General features: G+C 33.0%; 4 protein-coding genes across 8 annotated transcripts; 1 reads left to right on the forward strand and 3 right to left on the reverse strand.

The window, feature by feature from the left end:
* The first annotated feature begins 5,452 nt into the window (after window positions 1-5,452).
* On the forward strand, window positions 5,453-8,742 carry LOC109180047 (WPP domain-interacting protein 1-like). Its single transcript, XM_019329535.1, has 3 exons — window positions 5,453-5,591; window positions 5,898-6,992; window positions 7,749-8,742. Exons 2-3 carry the CDS (start codon window positions 5,900-5,902, stop codon window positions 8,468-8,470), a joined length of 1,815 nt encoding a protein of 604 aa, XP_019185080.1. The 5' UTR covers window positions 5,453-5,591; window positions 5,898-5,899; the 3' UTR covers window positions 8,471-8,742.
* A 566-nt stretch (window positions 8,743-9,308) lies between these two features.
* Window positions 9,309-10,027, reverse strand: LOC109180052 (photosystem I reaction center subunit V, chloroplastic). Its single transcript, XM_019329545.1, has one exon. It carries the CDS (start codon window positions 9,859-9,861, stop codon window positions 9,415-9,417), a length of 447 nt encoding a protein of 148 aa, XP_019185090.1. The 5' UTR covers window positions 9,862-10,027; the 3' UTR covers window positions 9,309-9,414.
* Window positions 10,028-11,762: 1,735 nt separating this feature from the next.
* LOC109180051 (GPI-anchored protein LLG1-like) lies at window positions 11,763-14,210 on the reverse strand. The gene is made up of 3 exons (XM_019329544.1): window positions 13,835-14,210; window positions 13,653-13,709; window positions 11,763-12,322 (listed from the first exon to the last, which is right to left on the reverse strand). The coding sequence occupies exons 1-3, from the start codon at window positions 13,923-13,925 to the stop codon at window positions 11,958-11,960; spliced, it is 513 nt and encodes a 170-aa protein (XP_019185089.1). The 5' UTR covers window positions 13,926-14,210; the 3' UTR covers window positions 11,763-11,957.
* A 2,200-nt stretch (window positions 14,211-16,410) lies between these two features.
* Window positions 16,411-21,665, reverse strand: LOC109180045 (phosphatidylinositol/phosphatidylcholine transfer protein SFH13-like). Of its 5 annotated transcripts, none has more exons than XM_019329531.1 (15): window positions 21,538-21,665; window positions 20,576-20,628; window positions 20,161-20,455; window positions 19,941-20,040; window positions 19,588-19,854; window positions 19,266-19,343; window positions 19,041-19,145; window positions 18,907-18,956; window positions 18,704-18,803; window positions 18,482-18,580; window positions 18,261-18,380; window positions 17,906-18,065; window positions 16,938-17,326; window positions 16,800-16,874; window positions 16,411-16,692 (listed from the first exon to the last, which is right to left on the reverse strand). In XM_019329531.1, exons 2-15 carry the CDS (start codon window positions 20,580-20,582, stop codon window positions 16,675-16,677), a joined length of 1,863 nt encoding a protein of 620 aa, XP_019185076.1. In that variant the 5' UTR covers window positions 20,583-20,628; window positions 21,538-21,665; the 3' UTR covers window positions 16,411-16,674. The 5 variants fall into 5 exon arrangements, with proteins under 5 accessions (XP_019185076.1, XP_019185075.1, XP_019185079.1 ...); XM_019329530.1 differs by having other exon boundaries at window positions 21,526-21,665; XM_019329534.1 differs by lacking the exon at window positions 21,538-21,665 and adding an exon at window positions 21,443-21,467.
* Window positions 21,666-22,880: the final 1,215 nt, after the last annotated feature.

Consider the following 22,880-nt stretch of genomic DNA (forward strand, 5'->3'; position numbering starts at 1 on the left):
TTCTTCTTCAACTGTGGGCCTCCAGAATTTTCACTGTTGGGAATGGAAGCTGCATTGCAGGTTTACAGTTCAACCTTGAATACACAATTTCTTTGGTTGATCCATCGTTGTTATGATAGTGAAACATCCCAGGAAGAGAACTAAGTAAAAGAAACTGTCAATCAAAGTCTTGCAATTTGCCTGGATGATGTTTCACTTGAAGAGAGAAAAGAGAGCCACATAAGGGTCTTTTATTTCTCTCATGCCACAAAAACCAAATTAGTCTTTTGTTAGTTCATCTTTTCTGACATTTTATTTATTTACATTTAATAAAATTTTAATATAGTCCATAGTGTTTAAATATATAGATTTTTATTTTTTATTATAGTCCCCAGTGGGGTGCAAACCTGCTATCTCCCATTTTGGAGAGTCACAATTATGCCGCTTGACGAGAAGATCTTTATTCTTGTTTAGTTTACCTCATTCTTATTTTTAATTTTGTCTAATTCTATTTTTTTTTCTTTTCCAAGTTTCTATTTGTCAAAAAGCATGGGTGAGGGTCCCACTTGAATTTAAAAAAAAAAAAAAAACCAAACAGAAATTCATTTGCATTTTCTACTTATAAAAAATTTGTATTAAGTTGAAAATTCTAAATAAATATTATTCATTTTTCTAGTTTTTTTTTTAAATACTATTGACTCTATTACATTATAAATATCTGTTATCTATACTTTTTTAATTTATTGGAGCACAAAAAGTCAATACCACTTCCATTGAAGTTTGATCACATGGCCTCTTATATTACTTATTTTTCTAGTTCATTTTTTTTAATTTTAATTTTTTAAAATTTCAACAGACTGAAGTGCCTCTCAATCACATAGGGTGTACAGATCTGACATTACTTGATGTGGTATTAATAATTGATCCTCAAATCCACCAAGCTTTCATTGTGTACCGTTCTTTGCATTATTTTATTTTCAGAGCTGCCCCATTGGTCGCCCTTTTTGTACAGTTGGTAAAATGTGATTGAATCATTAAATTCAAAAAAGTTTCAATTAATCATCCAGACACTAAATAATAATAATAAAAATAATAATAATAATAATAATAAGTAGACACTTTTACAGGCTATCATTCGATGATTTGACCTGACATTGTACATATAAATTATTTTTTTCTTTAGGCATGATGTGGAGCCTTACCTATCAAAGTTTTGCCATTTTGCCCTTCTAATTAAATATCATATCATATTATCATATATCATATATAAATAATAATAATAATTGATGAAGAAATTGGGCTTAGGTTCATACAATGATTGAAGTCCAAGTTAGAAGAGGTATATAACTTGGCAAATTTTACTGCGCACTATGGTCCAAAATAGTGTCACTTCTTTGATGAAAAGAAACGACATCCATTATATGTAATGAGTTTTGTTTGTATAACATATTCAGTTTTATTTTATATATATATTGTAGTTTAATTTCAGCGCAACTAAAATTTTATTTTGTTTCAACTACAGTAATAGTCTTATTACAATGAGACATGTTATTGAATTTTATTTTATACTCACTGTAGTCTTATTACAACACCACTAAATTATAATTTTAATTCAACTACGATTTTATTGAACAATATACACTCAAATATGTGAAATTGTTATTCAGTTTCATTTTATATACACTGTAGTTTTATTACAACACAACTAAAGTATCATTTTGATATAACTACAGTTTCATTTTACAACATACACTCAATATGTAAGACATGTTATTCAGTTTCTTTTTATACATACTATTGTTTTATTTTAGCAAAACTAAAGTATCATTTCAATTAAACTACAGTTCTATTTGACAATATACATTCAATATGTGAGACATGTTATCAGTTTCTTTTTATACATATTACAGTTTCATTTCAACACAACTAAAGTATCATTTCAATTCAATTACAGTTTTATTTGATAATATAAACACACTACGCGAGACAGTTCATTTTGTTATAAACACACAAAAAATACGAGATTTGTTAAAATTGAACGGTGATCGTTTCTTTACTTAAAGAAACAGCGTCGTTTTCAGACTATGGTCCACGGTATAACAACCGGTGTTAGGCGGTAAATTTTGATGTTTACTATGAATACAAGGTACATTTGTAATATACTAAAAATATATTATTTGTGTATTAAATGTATATTATTTAATAATGTACAAAATAATATACTTTCAGTATTTAATTGATATACTTTTAGAATATTAAAAATGATTTTTTTTATTTATGGTAATGTGTGGACCATGTATACAATGTATATTTTTAATATACTAAAAGTACATTATTTGTGTAATGAATGTGTGTATCAAACTCTATAATTACTTAATTATTTAATACAAAATGATATAAATAAAAAATGACTAAGGTGTCCCTTAATAATTTTAAAATTTAAAATGCATTATTAATATTAACATAATTAGTTAGTGGTGGACTAAAATTGCCATATTACAATATCTATCATAAATAATGTCAATTACTATGTAGTGTGATGACACATTTGTTATCATTCCAATTTAGTGGTCATATGATCGAACATACTACCTTGTAAAGAATGAGTGTTTTAAAAAATATTTTTAAATAAAATTGATATTAAATTTCTACAATAAGTATTATAATTTATTTTATAGAAAAAATCATTGTTTTGGTCCCTCAATTATTTTACAATTGTCAATTTAGTCCCTAATTTTCAATTTCGTCAATTAAATTCTCTAGCCAATGTTTTGGTAACCAACGACTGACTGACAGAATAGTGGCTAAGGGACTTAATTGACGAAATTTAAAACAGTTAGATGGTCAATTTGACCAAATTAAAAATTAGAGACTAAATTGACAGTTACAAAATAATTAAGGGACCAAAACAATGGTTTTTCATATTTCATAAGTAACATTTAACATACAAGTAACATAATATTTACATTATAATTGTACTTTGTAAGTATCACAATTTCAGTTATAAGTACTACAATATTTATCATTAGTAACAATCATTTTACACTAAATAGTATCACAGTGTCACATATAAATATTGCAATATCTATTATAAGTAATAATTTATTTTATTTCAAATTGGTATTAAATTTTCAATACTTTCAAAAAAGTATTAAATTTTCAATAATAAGTATTATGATTTCTATCATAAGTAATAAACAGCTATCCTAGATTCGACCCTCACAGATCACAAGTGTGACTATTCTAATTTATTCAAGTATTGTTAGAGCTTTCAAAACAGGCCAGCCCGGCCCATATGGGCTTGCCCGTCTCGGGTTCAACTGGAAACGGGACGGGACGGGCCGATCCATTTTTCCACGGGTTGGGATTTTCCCAACCCAACCCGTCAGCCCGTTTTTTTTTTTTTTTTTTTTAATTTTAATTTACATGATTAAAATATTTATTGTCATATTGCTTAGGAATTGAACCCATAACCTCTAAGTTAATAGCCAAGATTATTTCCAATCAACCACATTAACCACAATGAACAAGTATTATATATACACAAATATGTATATACACATATAAAATTAGATTTTTGTTTTTAATATGTAATTATAATTTATTTAATTTATATTTAATACTAATATATTTTACATGTAATATTTTTTATTTTGTAATTATAATACTATTAAGTTATAAAGTTTATAAAATATATAATTTATTACTTTATGTAATTTATATAATAAATAAACTTTAAATTAATATTTATATAAAGATACAATTAATTGTATTAATTAATACTTGTAATAAATGTAATATAAATCAATTATCAATTATATATTTAATAATGCTTGTGAATGATGTAAATAGATATATAATTATATTAAAATGTTCAACATGTGTTCTTAGCATAGTTAGTTTTAATATTAATAATAATAACTTGATAAGTTAAGTAAAAAGTCAATGGTTCAAGTCTTTTTAGCAACAATGTTTTTAAATATTAATAAAATACCCAATTATATAACACATTTGGGGGTGGGGATACGGGTTATACGGGCCGGCCCGTGTAACTCACGGGCCAACCCGTATAATCCGTATCTCCCACGGGTTACACGGGCTGGGTTGGAAACGAGACGAGCTGGAAATCCTCCAACCCAGCCCGTATAAAATACGGGTTAAACGGGCCCAACCCGACGGGTTGGACCCGTTTTGACAGCTCTAAGTATTGTACTAATAATTTTACTCCAAGGTATTGTTTAGTGGATAAGAAATTTAACGTAAAATTTGTTTCCAGTAGCAAGGTGAGGTTTGATCCCAAATTAGTACGGAGTATTAAATTTTGAAATTATAATTGACTTAATTTACTATTCATAAGTCTGAGAGCGAGTTCATATGAAGCAGGACAATTTGAATTATCAAAAAAAAAAAAAAAACAAGAAAAAGAGGAAAAATTATATTTTTGGTCATCTAGTTATATATTTGATATAGATTTAGTCCCTGAGTTATATGTGTGAGCATCTTTAACTTCTAAATTATGCATGAAGTGGCGATTTTTTAGTCTTTGAAAGACGAAATCAACCACTTTACGAAGTGACAAATTGGTGGTAGAAATAATCTCTGAGAAACTAAAATCGTCATTTCGTACATAACTTAAGACTTAAAATAATCACATATATAAATCAATGACTAAGTTTGTATCACATATATAACTAAAGTACAAAAAATATAATTTTTTTTTTTAAAAAAATTATATTTTGAGTTACCCAATCACCCACATTCCAGCACTTATTCATTCAACCCAGTCGTTATATCGTGGACCGTGGTGCACGTGTATCGTGGTCAAAAGGGCACCGTTTCTTTAAGTAAAGAAACGGCGCGCCGTTACTGTTAATGGAGCGCACATTTTTTGTTGTGTTAATTACCAACTGAAATTACAGTGTATCTAAATCGACACTGTCTCACGTATTATTTTATATATTATCAAATGAAACTGCAGTTATATCAAAATGATACTGTAGATGTGGTGAAATGAAACTAAATAACATTTCACATATTTGAGTGTATATTGTGCAATGAAGCTGTAGTTATATCGAAATGACCATGTAGTTGTGTTTTAAGGAAACTATAGTGTATATAAAATAAAATAAAATAACATTTTCACATATTTGAGTGTATAAATGTCGAATAAAACTGTAGTTATATTGAAATGAAACTGTAATTGTGTTGAACTGAAATTACAGTGTATACAAAATGAAACTGAATAATAGAATTACTTTTTGCTGAATGACGCGAAACGAATGCCATTTTTTTCATTAAACAAAACGACGTCATTTTGAAGCTCGATGCATAATCGATTATACACCGCGGTACACTATATAATTCTTCTCGACTCTCCCACGTGCCAACCAATACCCATCGTCAAAAATATATTTTATTAATTAAAAATTAACATGACAAAAAAAGAAAAGAATTTAATAAATAAAAAGAAAGAAACGAAATTCATTTCCATCAACAGAGATCGCTGATTTGCTGATCACCTTAAATTTCGAGGGTATAAATCTTCAAATCCACAGAGCTTCTAGGGTTTCTCTATTTCCGCATCTGCAAAATCCACAATAATGAAACAAAAGGTACGATGATCATTACTTTATGCTTCCTAATGTTCATTTGTTTCAGTTTGATTAGCTTCTCTTAAATTAAATTCCAACTGGTTTTGAGAGATTCGATACAATATCGGAGAATACTGATTTCTAACTACTCCATTTAAAAAAGAAAAAAGAAAAAAAGAGAGAGTTATCAGTTTTAGCGGATTTCAAGATTATGATCAATTAATCCTCTGCCGGAATTTCAGTCGCTACTTCTTGATCTTGATCTGATTTTGATATTGGATTTCTGAGCTTTCTTCATCTGAGCTGAAAGTTTTGTAATTGTTGTAGTGATGGAATTGGAGAGGGAATGTTCAGCTCTTGAATCTGCGCAGGATAACGAAGCAATAAGCAATATAAATGCTGAAAAGTTGGATACTAATTCGGCTGAACAACAAGTGTCAAATAATGGATGTGGCGTGGCTGAGCAAAAGCAAATGAATGGGAAGGGAAATGAAGTTGTGGAGGAGGCTGGGGATATGCCTCCAGTTGTGGATGTCAAATCTACACCTATACCTATGAGTACGAAAGGAAAGGGTTTGAGGAAATGGAGGAGGTTCAAAAGAGAAGCACGGATGGATGGGGATACTAACATAGACACTAGCAAGATGTTGAAGAGGGGTTTGTCACATTCAGGAGGTAATAATCCAGCGAAACCTGGGCATTTTTCTGCTGGAGTAATGCAGAAAAGTGAGGGATCTAATTCATCTACAGTTGCCTTTATGAGGAGTCCTGGTCAGCTGTTTGATTGCTTTGGTGGAATTGGTGATACAGGGGCAGTTAATGGACCTGCTTTCATGGCTGGGACGGACTCGGAGAACAGTGAGGGTCAGAGCAGTAGGTCTTCAACTGCAGCTAGTGCCCCAAAAATGCGGTACACCAAACCTGTGGTTGTTGAACATGGACGTGATAAGAACTGGGTGAGTTTGAGCGGAAATAGTTCAGTTAATTCAGTTCAGCTTGGCCAGAAGGGAAAGAATAAGATGGAATCCAGTAAGAAACCTAGAGGAGAAAGGGACAAAATTGAGATAGAAAACTCTCATTCCAGCATGGAATCCGACTCAAGAAGCTCCAACTTTGTCTTTATGAGGGGCACCGATTTTGTGACTGGTAATGGGACAAAAGAAGGAAGATCAATGAATTATGATGGAGAGAATAGTGATGAAGCTGAGGACAGTGTACGAAAAGAGAGCAGCTACTTCCAGGCTAGTTATAGTAGGGAGAGTAATGGAGGTTTTGGAGATTTCTTGCAGGAGGGTCTAGCTGCAGAAGCGTCTTGGGAGGCAAAAAATGAGAAAAGTGAGAATCATGGGACATCAACAGATTTTGATCCTCTAGCTGAGTCTATCTTCACACTCCAGACTGCTCAGGAAGCACTTGAAAAAGGTGAGGTTTCCATCACATTATTGATTTTATGTAATAGTTATGTAGTTATTACCAGCATTGGTGATATATAGGGCATTCTTTCTATTTTTGTTTGTTCAATCAAGTGGTATGTTTATCTAATTGCTGTGTGCCAACTGGTATGGTATTAGATTTATTCATAACGAGGAATTCTTTTGGTAGTTGTTTGTGTTTACAACTTGGAGTCTGGATCGGTTGGATATTGATAGAAGTGAACTTGACAAATGGGTTTATTCTCAAGTATTAAGACTGGAAAGAGTTTCAAATAGAAAGTCTATTGTGAACATAAAGTACATAAAGTCTACCTAATCCTTACATCTTGTGGAGCTGCCTGTTTTTGCGTAGTGCCAGTTATTTATGCATCTGTTTCTTAGCCTTATGTTTAGAGCATTTTAGGCTTGCAGTTCTAAACATAAATATTGTTCTGGTGCTTTGATGGCTTGCTGAATCTATTTGCTAGATTTCTACAGATTAGTTTACATAATTCCATATCTATATTTATTGAAGCTTGCTGTGATGTCACAAATGTTTGCTTTGGTTTGTAAATTTAGATGTTTCTACTGACTGTATGAGAAAGTGAACCATGAATTCGTGATATAAAATTTGACACAAATGGGGCAACAATTTAAATTCTCTCTGTCCTTGCAAATTGCAAAATGATTATGGTTTCTGATCAAAGTGATGGTTTTCTGCATGTTATCAGTTCTGTTTAGTTATAAGAACTTGATCTCTTTGCAGAGGTTGAAAAATTTAAAGCATTGGGAATGGATGATGTTCTCAATGATGATCCACTTGGGAATGGCAGTAGACCTTTGGAGTTCACTTCAGATGACCATGGACCAAGCACATCTGATCAGTGGCAATCTGGTGATAGTGTGCACTGTTCTTTTGACTCCCAGAGATCTGAAGTGATTAGCTTGAAACAGATTGTGAAACTTTCTGAAAGCAAGCTTGTAGAGGCAAGAACCATGCTTAAGTTGAAAGAAGCTAAAATCTCTGAGCTCGAAGCCATTATAAGCAACAATAGCTCAAGGAATGAGGGGACGGGGATAAAATTTCAGAGCACTGGAGACATAGAAACTGAGGTTGAGAGCCTTTTTAAGCAGAAACTTGAAGCTGACGTTGAGTTGTTGGTAATATCAAAGGCAGTCAGAAATCAAAAAACTGCTGCACAAATTAGCCTATTAGAAGAACAGAAGGCTCTAGCTAAAACCCAAGCAGAAATGGCAAACAAAAATGGATGTGCTCCAAAAAAGGCCGCTCTGCCCAACTGTGAAGACGAGAGGTCGCAGAATTACAGTGAAAATATCGTCGTCACAGCCGATGAAACTGTAAAGATACGGAAGGAGGTTTTTAAGTACACACGGTGTTTCTTTTTGCAGCTGGTATTACTGGTTCTTGTTGTTGGACTGTTTGTGTTGCAGCTATCTCCTCATCAAGCTGAGGTCATACCCACATAGTTATTTGCAGCATTAAAGCCTCGGTTCGGTAATTCTTCCCTACCTTCTGTACACTGTTCATCTCAGCATTAAGCAATCTTGAACATCAGTTTCTTTGAGATGTTTATAGACGACAATAGATAGATCGATAGAGCGATCAACCATATTTTGTGTCTTCTCATTTTGATATTATTATCTCATCCTGTATTTGTATAATATACAATACTACTGTTCACTTTCTTCATTGTTGAATTAAATTTTTAAGATGGAATATCATTCATTGCATGATGCCACATCACAACTTGTTTATTTATTGCAAGTTATAATGTGATGTCATTCCCAATCTGTGCCATTATTAAATTCTTCTTTATATTTAAATAATTTCATGTGAAAACTATTATGTAATCATGTTTTAGTAGGAGAAATAGTATATTATTCTAAAAAATAAAAATAAAAATAAAATCATAATATACAAAAATATGTACATTTTCCTAATTTAAATTATACTTGTTATCTTCTTTTATCGCACTTTGCACATTTCTAGAGTAAACATTCAAACAGAAAACACTGTTTAACTTTATTTGTCTTACATAATATATGTTGGGCGTCGACTGTGTTGGTCGAGTTTAGTGTCTACTGGATTCGAAAGACGTTGTGGCTTACTAGATGTGATTAAATGATTAATGTATACCTATTTATCACCAATTAGTTTTAAGTAACATATGACTACTAGATAGCTAAGAAAGTTAAAGATCAAACCAAGTATTAAAGATCGAGTCTGCTTACTATTGAGAGATGTGGTTAAATGATTAATGTCTACCTACTTATCAGCTATTGATTAACTAATAATTAATATAGAGACAATGAATATGGAAGTTTTTGCATTAAATTACAATATAATGAACACGAAATTATAAATAAAATACAAGAGCTGAACAACAGCTAGCAATGGATATTCCAAAAGATCAACCAAAGAACTTTGGGTCATAGCCATTGCTAGAGGTAGCAAGGACGTAGTAAGCGACTATGTGGCCGATGGATCCCCAGGCAAGAACATCAACAATGTTGAAACCCACAGGGTCATTCGATTTCAGAAGACTCACATATTCCTTAGCTCTGCTATCCCCCGCCTCAAAGTGCGACACCCCATTCTGCTCCGGCAATCCCTGCTTCGCCACGTTTTCCCTCTGGAAATTGAAGAAAACGAACCTCCCCAAGAACAACGACAGCCCCGTGCTGAGGCTAATCACCAGCTGCGGGTTCAGCTCCGCTTTGATGCCGCAATTCAGCTTCTTCTTCATGACTGGTCTGCAGGAGACGATGGCGGCGGGCTTGAAGGAGGAGATGTCTGTGGGCTTGTTGAGGGGCCTGAGGCCTTGGAAGGTCGGCGCGGATAGCAGAGTGGAAGCCATGGAAGGAATTAGTTGATGGATGGGAGAAGGAAGGTGAGATCGGATTTGGTTTGGTTATACACTGGGAAAAGGTGTGGAAAGAAATGGAGGAGATTTTTGAGGAGGGAATTGAGAGAGAAAAGATTTTGGATAATGAGGTGGCTTTGCTTTATTGGATGCTTGTGGATTACAGATTCTCCATCAATTGCTCCTTCATTGTATTAGATAAGAGTATATAATATCTCTTTCTCAAATTTTCTCCATTTTTCTCCATCAGTATAATACTATTTTTTTTTTTTATATAAAAAGAAATTGATTTGTGATTTTGAAACTACTAGTATTTAGTTCATGGTTTTCTAAAATCTTTCTAATGTATAATAACCCTTAAAAAAAATCTAATTAAACCTTTAAATTTGTTAAAACTGTGCAATTAACATATTTGACCTTAATAGCATGTTATCCTCAAATCACCCGCTACGCAAAATGCAACGTAAGATGCACTAGTGTTGGAGGTTCCGAATCAATTTTAAGGACTAGAAAGATAAGTTGGTCGGACACTTAGCTTGATAACCACAAGACTCTATTGGTCATTGATCTTCTTGGTTTGTATTGATGGTTCTTTGCTAACTAGAGTCTTCGGGTAGCACCTGCGTGTTTTCATGTAAATCAAAGTAGTAGGACCTGAACGAGATAAAACATGCAAATGTTTTTCAAATTAACAAATATTATGCAGCATGCTAATGTACATAAAATATAAAATATAAAATATAAATTAAAAATAATGGATACAAATAATATTATCTCATAATCTAAAAAAATACAAAATTTTAAAAAGTGGATATAGATTGTATTATACTATTATCTTATTATTTTTAGATTAATTATCTTATTTTATTAAAAAAAAAAAAAACTAATATGAAAAACAACGCACCTTAAGAAGGAAAACAACGCACCTAAAACTTTAGACCGACGCGCTTAAGTTTCAACAACTAACTCACCTTAAGCACAAAACACAAAAACCATGCACCTTAAGAAGGAAAACCACGCACCTTAAATTTGACATAGATGCAGAAAGACCAAATTGCCACCGCATATCTTTTTAATTCTTATTAATCCTGGACTTTGATCTTGGCAAGATCAATGAATGGCTTTCATCTCACCTAACGTTCGCACCTGAGCACACCATCCGCATTTGAACCGTATTCTTGTTAAAGATTGCATATTTAAGTGTTAAAGTTTGCACAGTGGAGTTGATAATTACGAAATTACCATCGCATTTTTAAAAAAAATCTGATCAGATCCGTTGAATTTTTATACATGTAAAGCTAAGGTTAGTTCTTATTTCTCTCCTATGGAAGTATTCTCACAAGATCCATAACCTATATATATATATATATATATATATATATATATATATATATATATATATATATATATATATATATATATAACACAATTAAATGGGTTTAATAGAAATAAGTTAAAAATCAATTTTAATTAATTGGACTTAATAGCAAATAGATACAAATTAATTGGACCCTGAGGGTGTATATTGGTAATAGCTCTCGCAAATTATAGAAGGGAGGTTAACCGAGATCCCTTGTGACGAGCTCGACTCACTTAGTCACCCTTTCAGGACTTCATAATTCTACTTTATTAGTAATTAGGTAATATACTAGGTGGTAAGTCAATAATTGAATTGCTTGAATCATGGCAAAAAAAAAATAAAAAAAATAAAAAAAAAAACAAAACAAAACAAAACACACAGAGAGTAAAATTGAAATAATATATTAGCTCTATTACAATGTAATATATGTTCAGAGTCACTACCGCTCCGACTAGGGATCAAACCCATAACCTCCCATGTGGGAGAGCTATTTCGTGCCACTAGACCATAAAGCAAATGGTAAAGGACCAAAGAATTAAAGATCAATCAACAAACAAAATCTTACTGAATATTTGCACTGTCTTAAACAATAATGTCACCAAAAGAATTTTGACTTCCAAGATTTTAAATACACACATTTTGTGTAATAATACAAATATGCATTAAGCTCTACTGTCGAAAAATACAAGCCTCACATACAGTTTTAAACATTTCAGTATAATACCCAGCTTCAGATAAACCGGGCTAACAAAACTAGGAACGTTGCAGCAAACACTAGCATGGAAGACGGTTTACAGTTGATATAAGCGCCACTGTGATCATTAGATATCTGCGATGGCGATTGTGCAGGGCACGCGAGGCCTAGCTTATCTCCTTTACACTCGTTGGCGAAGAGCCCGGGCGGGTACTTGCCATACAGGTTGATGTAACTAAACATCGTAGAAGCACAATCGTTTGTCAGGTCATTCAAGTACTCCGCGTAAGGACAAGCAAATTCTGTGAAAGCCCCGCAACATAGCTTCGGGGGGTATTGTGGTCCTTTGCATTGGCTCGTGATCACGGTGTAATTCTGGAACTCAAAGTTAACCGGGCATGCTGCATATTAAACAGTGAGTTAGTGTAAGCTCTCAATCAAGACGAAAGAATTCTTTGAAGTAGAATAAGAATCGAGAACTTTTCTCAAACATTTTTCTACTTATTACATCCCCATAGTTCTTCTGCTTGATCCTAGAAGGCCTTATCATTTGTTTATCAAGCTAAAATAAAATAGGCAGGAAAGAATTTTCCTAATCTCCAATAAGTGGCATAGTGCTGGCCATATTGGTTTTTCTATACGAGAGGGGGTTTTGAACTCCCGACCTCTCTTAAGGGATGTGAGTGCACAACCACTCACGTCAACCAAGTTGGTTACCTGGATACTTCCTTTGAATCTTTTTTTTTTTTAAGTATTCTTGAATGCCGTAGTTCATTTTTTTGGATTTCCATTATACTTATTAGATGTTTTGTTGTGTTGCACTATGACCTTGAAATCCCAAAAGAGTTGATAAATTTCTTTAAGCACAATTTGTCCAAGTACACTTCTTCTTCAAGATTTCCTTTCAGATATATTCCCATTCTTCATGATTTCAAGCGCACAGCCTAGCCAACTATGCTCTAAAGAAACATCATCTAAGCAATCCAATTTATCCATTCAGAATCTCGGAATGTGGACAGTATTACATATGACAGTAACGGAAACACTATTGGTTTTTGGATAAAACCTTTATCCAGAAAGGAAAATAGTGGCACAAAATTTCCAAACCTTAAACTTAGTTGCTTCGTACTTGACCAAGACAACATTACCACAATATCCTAATCCTTTAGAGCCTCGATCCCAATATAGTTGTGTCAGTTAAACAGGTTTTAGTTCTTTAAAGAAAAAACAGAAAATGGCAATGATAGGTACTCGAGCACAAGCGAAGAGCTCATCCCAATTTGGGAGAACCCCTCGATTCTCTTGTGGTGCCAATGTGCGAACTTATCACATTAGGGACTAATTTTGTCACAATCTTATTTGAGGAACTAAATTAACTATTTTCCCTCAATTAGAGAACCAAAACTGCCATTTTCCCAAGAAAAAAAAAAAAAAAAAAAAAAAAAACCACAAAGAGAAAATCATAATCATAAATCATGGCATGGGATTAAGGAGTTTGATGCACAAGGCCTGTCTGAGACCAGTCAGATGACTAAACAGCTAGAAAAGAGCCACAAATTGGAGATAAATATCATATCAATTATGAATTATCAAACAGATTTAAACATTCAAGAAACTACCAACCACTTTAAAGCCTTTCAATTCTCTCCTCTGGGAAAGAACACATTAGATTTGAACTTGATAATGGCCTGAGGATCATAAATCGTAAAGATCGGGAAAGAAATGAAGTACCTTTCTTAGCCTGAAGGAGGCTCCTCCCAGTGGAAGATTGAGAAACAAAAACACCATCTGCATCATAAACACATCAAATTACCAAACAAATAATGAAAAAGGAAACTGTATCAGATCAAAGAAGGTAACTTTACCCAAAACCCACACACAATTTGCAAAAATAAAAAATAAAAAATGCAGACCTGAGATAGAACTGGATGAAGAAAAGCCTGCAAATAGCGAAAGAGATAAAAGCAGAAAAAATGAAAGACAGAAACTGTGTCCCAACTCCATTGTTGCGAGAAAGATCTTCTATCTGAGCTAGTCAATATGAATATGGGGCGTGAAAACGCGTATGAATAGTGGGATTTACAGAAATGGGCAAATACAGAGTAAAATCAATCAGTTTCGAGAATAGGGAGAAACGGAAGAATTAAAAAGAAAATTGGAAGAATTTTAAAAAAATAATAAAAATATGCATAGTACAGCTGGGTTGCGTAGAGAGAGACTGAGACAGATTACAGATAGTAGTTGATGGAGTACAGGCTAGGTCGTCAACACGAAAACATGTTTCCTCTCATTGACTCATTCAATTTCTCCCCACTTTTATTACATATATTCCTTTTTTTTTTTTTTTTAACTACATATATTCCTCATTTCTTTGATTAATGAAATTTTTTAACCACAATGCATTTTTATAAAGTCGGTCTTGTGATCTTAATTGACAAAAAATTTAAACGATATAAAAAATTTATTAATTCATCTCGAAATGAGTGGTCAAGTAAGTAAAACATGACTCTTATTCTTGAATACAAAGGTTACAAATTTAATTCTTACAAACACCTTTTTAGGTTGAGTTCATCACACACATTTACCTATACCTTGAGTTGTGGTTATGTGTTTCCTTCGTCACAATAAAAAAGGGTTCATTAACTTTTCATTTTCTTTTATTGTTATAAAGAATTTAATAATCAATTTCAAATTGGATCACCATGGTTTATTGTATATACTTGACCAAATAATAAAGTTATATTACACGGACTTTTAAATTTTACTTTTTGATACCAAAACTATGTGGTCTAATGGTACTCAGGTTGGATTTCCATTTGAAAGGTTACGAGTTTAAGCCTTAGTGAAGGCGAACATATACTACAATGTAATAAGCCAGTAACATTCAAAAAAAAATTTTACTCTTTGATGTAGCGGGTACTAATACAAGTGTCTACATCAAAATTTTATGTGTGAGTAAAAATTGAGAATAGAAAATTAGAGTTTAGTATTTCCGGTTGCAATTTATTCACTTATTTTATTTACACTTGCAATTCCAATTCACTCTAATAATAATCTGGTCCACTCTATTACATTTGGTAGAGTTAAGCTTGAATTCTGTAACTTGTAAACTTGCAATTCACTTTGACTAATTATTTAAAAAAAAAAAAAAATTAAGGTATCATGTCTTCTTGCAAGATCACAAATTGCAGGTATAAACATAGCCTACACGATGTAAAATAAAACGAAAAATGTAAGTCCTTTTCAATTTGCTAGAGTTTGTTTAGCGATTGGATAGACCTTTTTTTTTTTTATTATTATTATCAAAAGGTCAAATGAACACCAAATTTCCTATCAACCTCATAGTGATGGAAACTCTACATTGATGGAGGAGATGCACTTTCAGTTACGGAATAAATGGTTTGTTGGGTGCTAGGTATTTTACAATTGAATTGGGTTTCAAAGTTAGGTTAGTCATTTATGACAAGTTCTCTTATAAGACAAGTTCTCTTATAAGACGAGTATCAGGTTAAAATTTTTTAAATATTTTATTTTGACTGATTTTTATTAGATCTAACCCGTCTCACAAGAAACATGCCCATGACAAAATTATGTCTTAATTTTATTTAAAAATAAATAAATAAACTGTTAACCCCTCATTATAGATCAATTTAACTATAATAGGGCGTTTGGTTGAAAATATGGAATTAGAAGAGAAAGAATTGTAGTTCCTTCAGAAAATAATAATGTGAGAATTTGAATTACATTGTTTGGTAAAAAAGAAATAGAATTATTGAAAATTGAGAGGGAAGAAGTGAATAAATACTAAAATACCCTTGTATAATATTAATATAATAATAATAATAATAATAATAATAATAACGGTAAAATGATAATTTATCATTGAATTACAATTCCACAAAGTGTAAAATTACAATTCTTAGGGGCCTTAGGAATTGCAATTCCCTCTAATTCCATGGAGTTTGGTAGGATCGAATTGCAATTCCAATCCTACCAAATTTCATGGAAGAAATTGCTTGGTTGGAAGGAATTGCAATTTCACACTTTGTGGAATTGTAAATTTGTAATTTCATGATAAATTATTATTTTATTCTTCATATGATTATTATATAAGAATATTTAGTCTTTATTCACTTCTTTCCTTTTAATTCTCAATTATTCTATTCCTTCATACCAAATTAATTTAAATTCATACTGTATTCTTTATTCAATTCTATCCTTTTAATTCACAATTATTCTATTCCTTTATATCAAATTAATTTAAATTTATACTCTATTCTTTTCCCACAGAGTACAATTTATATCAAAATGAGATAAGAGTAAAAATTGAAATAAAAAATAAAATTAAATACCCCGTATAATACAACTGCTACGCATTATCGCCTTCAGCTGATAGTGCTAACCGGCCATTTTGACGTATGTTAATTATTTAGTTTAATGCAATATTATTTATATTGATGGGGTTGGTACTTTTCACTTTCATTACAGATTATATAAACATAAATTCATTGACATTTTCTTGTAAAATCCTGTAATTGAGGTTTTCCTTTTTCAACTCTATCAAAACTGTGCGAGGCTGATGAACAGAACATCCCGCAAACATACAAGTCCAAAGCTGCGGTTTCTATTTTAAATAAAATTTGGAAAATAAAATTTGGAAAATAAAATTTTAAATTTGTACAGCTCTTCTTCAGGCACCCTCATCATGGCAGCAGGGTGGGAGGGTTAGAGGCAAATCTCAACAATCTCAACTTCAACAAAACTTCCGTCGCTGCAATACCAAATACCATTGTGTTATACCGCAACTCAAACGTCATTTTAACTAAATGACAACGCGTATCAAATCAAAATAATCTTAATTTTGCAGAGTTTACTTACACAAAATCTCGACTCTCGTATATTGTCCAGTAACTCTGTAATTTCATTCTGCTTGATCACCGTGGAGCGTAGTTCCTGTTGAATACGTGATTATACTAAATGTTTCGGTAAGTCTGGAAGTAGAATGAGAAAGCTTACCATCTTTGTTTTTCCGAGGTCGCTTTCTACTGACTTGATCCTGTCTAAAGATTGGTGAATCAATTTATCCTTCTCCAATGGGATGTTAGCAGGCTTCTTGTTTAGCTCGTCTAGTATTTGTTCAAGCTTCTGAAGGCGCTGGAAACATGGGTGCATCGGGTCTTCTTCGTTACAAGCTCCACCGCTGGTAGAAGAGTGGCTGTCTTGCCTCACTTCTAATGCATTATAAGGGCGAATATTTGCTTGTCTCCTCCAATACTCGAGAGGAAGAATACGGATAAAGGTTAAGAATGCGAGTACGAGAGATATCAATGACCTTGCCATATAGCTGAAACATCTAGTCACGAGATTTCCTTGGATGACATCAAACAAATGCATCATCCCACCACCTAATGAACACTATCAATATTAAATGTTATTATCAATTGAGGTTGATTGTTTTAAGTATCATCTGCACCTTTAGTTACAATTGTGCACATGAGATCAAATGATTTCCACTTTTTGTAAAATTATTTAGCACAGAATGAAAGAAAGCGGCATTTGAGGCATCTGGAAGAGTGTTTCAAACACAGCCAAAGCAGGGCCCAAGAAGAGGATGGTCTTCTCTAATGGCTACAGAATAATTTTTATAAGGCAAATTCCCCACTATTAACTTAGAAAGGACTCAACAGATGTCTTCTTGAACAATAAAGTTGAATAAGTTTCATACTTCTCCCAAATATTATGCTTAAACCATAGCCAATAATAACAACAATAATAATTCCCATGGTGTAAATATGAATAATAGTACTTCCCTGAACCGTAAAGTAAAATCAAATCCAGCTTATGGTTAAAACTATAGTAAAATTAGCCACCCCAAAAAATAATTAGAAATCCCAATGCTGTCTTCATTATTTATGCCTCAAAAGTGATTATAATGGCAAACCTATGTCCTTGTATAAAGTGAGAAAATAAATGCAACAACATACCTTGAGAATTTGATCTTGCATAGGCCGGGAAATCATTAATATTCCTTCCAGCTGAGTGATTTTCGTAATGCTCCAATCGTTCCTCACTATCAATATCTCTATGACATTGGATTACATGATCATTGCAACTGTAGTTAGGAGTTGAAGCAAATGCCCTTGCCTGCGTGTGCCAGCATTTTAGTCACACAAATTAACAAATATGTACATAATTCATAACAATCATGTGTGCATATCTTTGCACAAATGCACATCTGCCCTCTTTCTTTATGCTCTTTCTGTTTTCTTTCTTTTTCTGAGGTGTGAAGTTTGCCTTAAAAAAAAAAAAAAGGTGGAAGCTATTGAATATAGCACTCACTTCTTCATGAACTGGGGCAAGCCCTTGAAAAGTGCTACTAGTTTGTCTATTAGGATTACAGGAGTCATCAATCTCTGAAATGGATTCAGTTGTTGAGGCATCCGCATCACTATGTCTCTCCTGATAAAATTAAGACAAATCATACAAGGAAGCCAGTGCTTTCAAAGCTGAGTGCAAAATAAGGCATAAAGCTTACAAGCTTAAAGTACAATGAACATTACCTTCATTGTGCGAATCTGGACATACAAATCAATCTTTTGCTGTCCAAGGCATCCTCTAGTAATCTGTCCAGCCATGGTTGCCTCAGCATTATATACAAGCTAAAAGTAGTAGAGGAAAGACATGTCAGATTCTGAACTCCTTTCCAGTGGTTATCAAAACAGAAATATGATAATGGATGAGTGATTAAAAATAGAAAAATAAAATCTGCAGAAAACAGGCACCTTCATTATATCTGGATCACTCCATGGACCCTTGCTAGACCTTAGACAGCCTCCCTCAACAGGACAAGTACACGATCCACCCAAGAAGTCAGGAAGTTCACTGTTAAGACAAGAAATCCAGAAATAATATCGTCTGTGATAGCAAGTCAAAAAAAAAATAAAAAATAAAAAACAAAAAAAAACAAACAAACAAACAAACCTACCTCGGTTCAATCACTTCAAGCAATTTCTCCAAATCTTTAGGTTCCAAAACCTGCAAGTGATAGGAAATCAAAAGATACAGTCAGAGTTGAAACTAGGCCACACATCACACACCAATACAAAACTTTACATATACCTGGGATTTAGCAATAGTCTTTGCATCCAGAAACTTCTGTGCTGCAGGCCAGAGCAACTTCTTGAACCCAGGCCCAGCATTAACAATAAACAACTGATTCAGTGTCTGCAGTTCAGGTTGAAGATAAACATGGGCAAATGAATTAGAGCTAAATCTAGAAATTTCTAAGGGAAATACAAATAATAATAGTAATAAAGCACTCTGATTATTATGAGGTCATAATACCTCAGGATAGTTGCTACTGTCAATTTTTGCCATGGCTGACAAAAGACTAGCAGCTGTCATTGTGAAATTTTTCATTCCCTGAATCAGACTGTGCCATTTTAGTACATGAAAGAATTACTCCGCTAGAAAATGAAATGCCTAAAAGTGAGCAGATCCAGTGGCAACATAAATTCCATGTCAGTACCGTATAACAAATAGGAGAAAGCCAAACAGGTGAAAGTCACTCACAAACATTATGGGGAAAGCACAACATTCAATAAAGTAACACTCTCCTTGACAAAAAGGAACGGACAAAAGATAGCTTTCAGTTGAAGAACCATACCAGGCCTTGCACATCTAATATTGCAGTTGTCGAACAGATTCTTCTCTTAGACGCAATTGAACAGGCAGGGAATTTCTCATGTATGACCCTCTCAAAATCTTGGACATGATGCTTCAAGTAGCGTTCTATGGTGGTTATCTTCATTAGTTTGTTTGGGTGAGCTTGTCCAAGCCTTTCAATATATACAGGTCTGCCTTCCTTGTCAACACCATGATATCCTTGGGGGTAATATTGCAACACTTCTTCCAGCTCTTCAAAGTCAAAGTCCTGTCAGTAAATAAGTGCAAGGACAGTGGAAAAATTAAATCGGCACATGTGATCTAAATATAACGTGCAAGACAATATGTAATTACCTCCAGAATTGTGTCTGTTCCATACTCTTTCCTCCAATTAACCATATCTTCCCACATGTGAATGGTTTTGTCAATATTAAAGTCTCTAGATTTCAAAAATCTACAAAGCAGAAGTACGTAAACTTTCTCATATCAAACCTTAGTTGTCCATTCTGCAGTGAAAAATATGTGCAAAAACATAGTACAAAGCTGCATCTCATATATAAAGCAAGTAACTCACCTCAACAGAGTGTGATAGTCATCCAGTCTGGGTGGCAGAAGTTCGTGGGAACCAAGTCTTTGACGCAGTTCGTAAACAGCACTCTCCTCTTTTGCATCACGTGCATCCTCAATGGATAATGAAGGAACCCTGTAATCAATTCTCCTTTTCCCTCTCTTCTTCAGTGACCGAGTGAACTTACCGGAAGCATTTCTTGCTTTTTTCTTCAGAACTCCAATTCCAGATCTCCGTCTTTCCTCTTCTAAATTTTCAAAGTTAGATTTCCTTTCTCTTGGTTCATCGTACAGTTCCATTCCTAGGCCAAATATGCATGATTAAGAATTTATTAACGAAGGGATAACATGAAATACAGTAAAAGCAAAAGGACAATAATTCTGCATCACAATTTATTAAAACAGAGCTTATACGGTTATACCAGACATCTTATCCAGCTACTCCTCAGTAAAACATTTGAAGATGCATCTCACCCTGACACCAAGAAAAGTAAATGAGTTAAGAATGCAAAAGCATATCAGGTTTAAAACAAAAGAAAACAGCAAAGATATCATTCCAACTAAACAATTCGGGTCCTTTTTCCTAGATTACTATGTTTTGCTAAATAGGCATTGTTCCATTCAAGGAATTTTTAAAAGATTCCATCCTCCCCCATGCAAAAGAAAAAAGACACATACTATTTTACTTCTCTCTCTATATAGTGTGGTTAAAACATAAAGGCAGAGAAAGAAAATTAATTGAAGTTAATGGCAGATTACTGCATTCACAAAAATTAAACTAAGCACATATCTTAAGATCCAGAATGCTTCAAATTTACTCAATTTCATTCATTTCCCTGTACACTGATTATGCCAAAAAAAGTTTAAACAACCCTATACAATTCAAAACCTGGTATTGATGCTATAAGAATGCAATGACTTATCCAGAAACGCATACCGTCAGATCACCCTTCAATCTAGAAATATAGGGCAAAGGAAATTTTAAAAGAAAAAAGAAAAAATTAAGAAGGCTAACTTTAAACCATATACATTGTTGAAAACATATGGAGATGCGTTATTTAGATGCAGGTGTATCAGGTGTGTAAATATAAATATAAATATAAATACATATAATTAATGTAAATGCGGTAGCAAAGGCTTGCCGAAAACCTAAAAAAGGAAAGCTAAACCGAAACGAAGAGAGCTATTACGTTGATTTTCTGGAATCGCATATCGAACGAAACGTTGGGAGAAAGTAAAGTAAAATCAAAACTCAATAAATCTCAATTCATAGAAAATTTTAATTCTACGTTCAGCTGGGAACAAGGAATGAAAACGAAAACGAAAACGAAAGATCGGATGTCGTTATCTGCATATGTAGAAGGTTACGTACGTATGTATGTACCTCCATCGATCGATGGCTTTTGCTTTTGTTTTTGTTTGCGTTCTTTTTTTTTTTTTCTTTCTCTGACTAAACGAATTTTTGGAAATATGAACTTATGAAGCTCCCCTCCTGGCGCCTTTTCATTATTTAGTGGCGGACAAAATTCACATTGCACCCCTCGTTTATTGATACAACAATGGAACAAAATCATTCGAATTCGCTTTTTTTTTTTCCTTTTTTTTTTTTTTCATTTACTCCATACATGTCATCTCAAATTCTCAATGTCTAAGGATGGTAGGAATGACGGTTAGAGCGCACAGGTCCTTAGCTCAATAGTTTAATAAGTATTATTTAAAAAAAATTAATGTTCAAACTTCAGCAGTGGTAGAGCTTATGTTTAATATGGACATATTCTTTGTACACACCGACATTTGGTTCTGGATGCTAAGTCATTGAATCACTGTGGTTTATATCCTCCTAAATATTCTGTCAAATGAGAGTGTGTCAAGCTATTAGAGTTAAGGATTCAACCTTTTTAAGAAAAGAATAAAGGAATAAGGTTCAAATTGGCCACTGAACGTAACTTGAAAATGCAATTAGGCCACTGAACGAAAAAAAAAAAAGTGCAATTAGGCCACTAAACACACAAAAAACGTGCAATTAGGCCACTGAACACTCCAAATGTATGCAATTTTACCGGATAGCAGGTTATCATCAATTTTAGTAGGTTACCTGCTTACGTGGCAGCTGAGTTGGCATTTTTAATATTTTTTAAATATTTTTTAATAAATGTTAAAGTAAATTTAATAATAAATTTTAATTTTTTAAATAAATTTTAAATTTTACTTGCTTACCATCGTTTTTTAAAAAAATTTTTTTAAAAAATTATTATTAAAAATTATTTAAAAATGCCAACTCAGCTGCCACGTAAGCAGGTAACTTGCTAAAATTGATGGTAATCTGCTATCAGGTGAAATTGCAATTGATGGTAACCTGCTATCAGGTGAAATTGCATACATTTGGAGTGTTCAGTAGCCTAATTGCACTTGGGCTAATTTGAACCTTATTCCAAGAATAAATGAGGCTTGGGCTCTTGTGTAATCATTAATAATTGCTTGGCAAGAAGAACTTTTGCAACTAAATTTGCAACGGATGTAAAAGGATTGTAGATGTCTTGTTAGTTTTTTTAAAATAATTGATTTGGGTTGTGAAATAATAGAACAATAGAGAGAATATGGATAGAAGGGAGAGGATTTTTTTATTTGATAATTTCAACTATGTATATCATGTTATCAATTACAAATGAAATACTCCGTATATGATACTATATATAAGAATTAAACTTGACCTTTATATATACAACA

The sequence above is a fragment of the Ipomoea nil genome, unplaced genomic scaffold, assembly GCF_001879475.1.
Source record: "Ipomoea nil cultivar Tokyo-kokei standard unplaced genomic scaffold, Asagao_1.1 scaffold0987, whole genome shotgun sequence".
Classification (NCBI taxonomy): Eukaryota; Viridiplantae; Streptophyta; class Magnoliopsida; order Solanales; family Convolvulaceae; genus Ipomoea; species Ipomoea nil.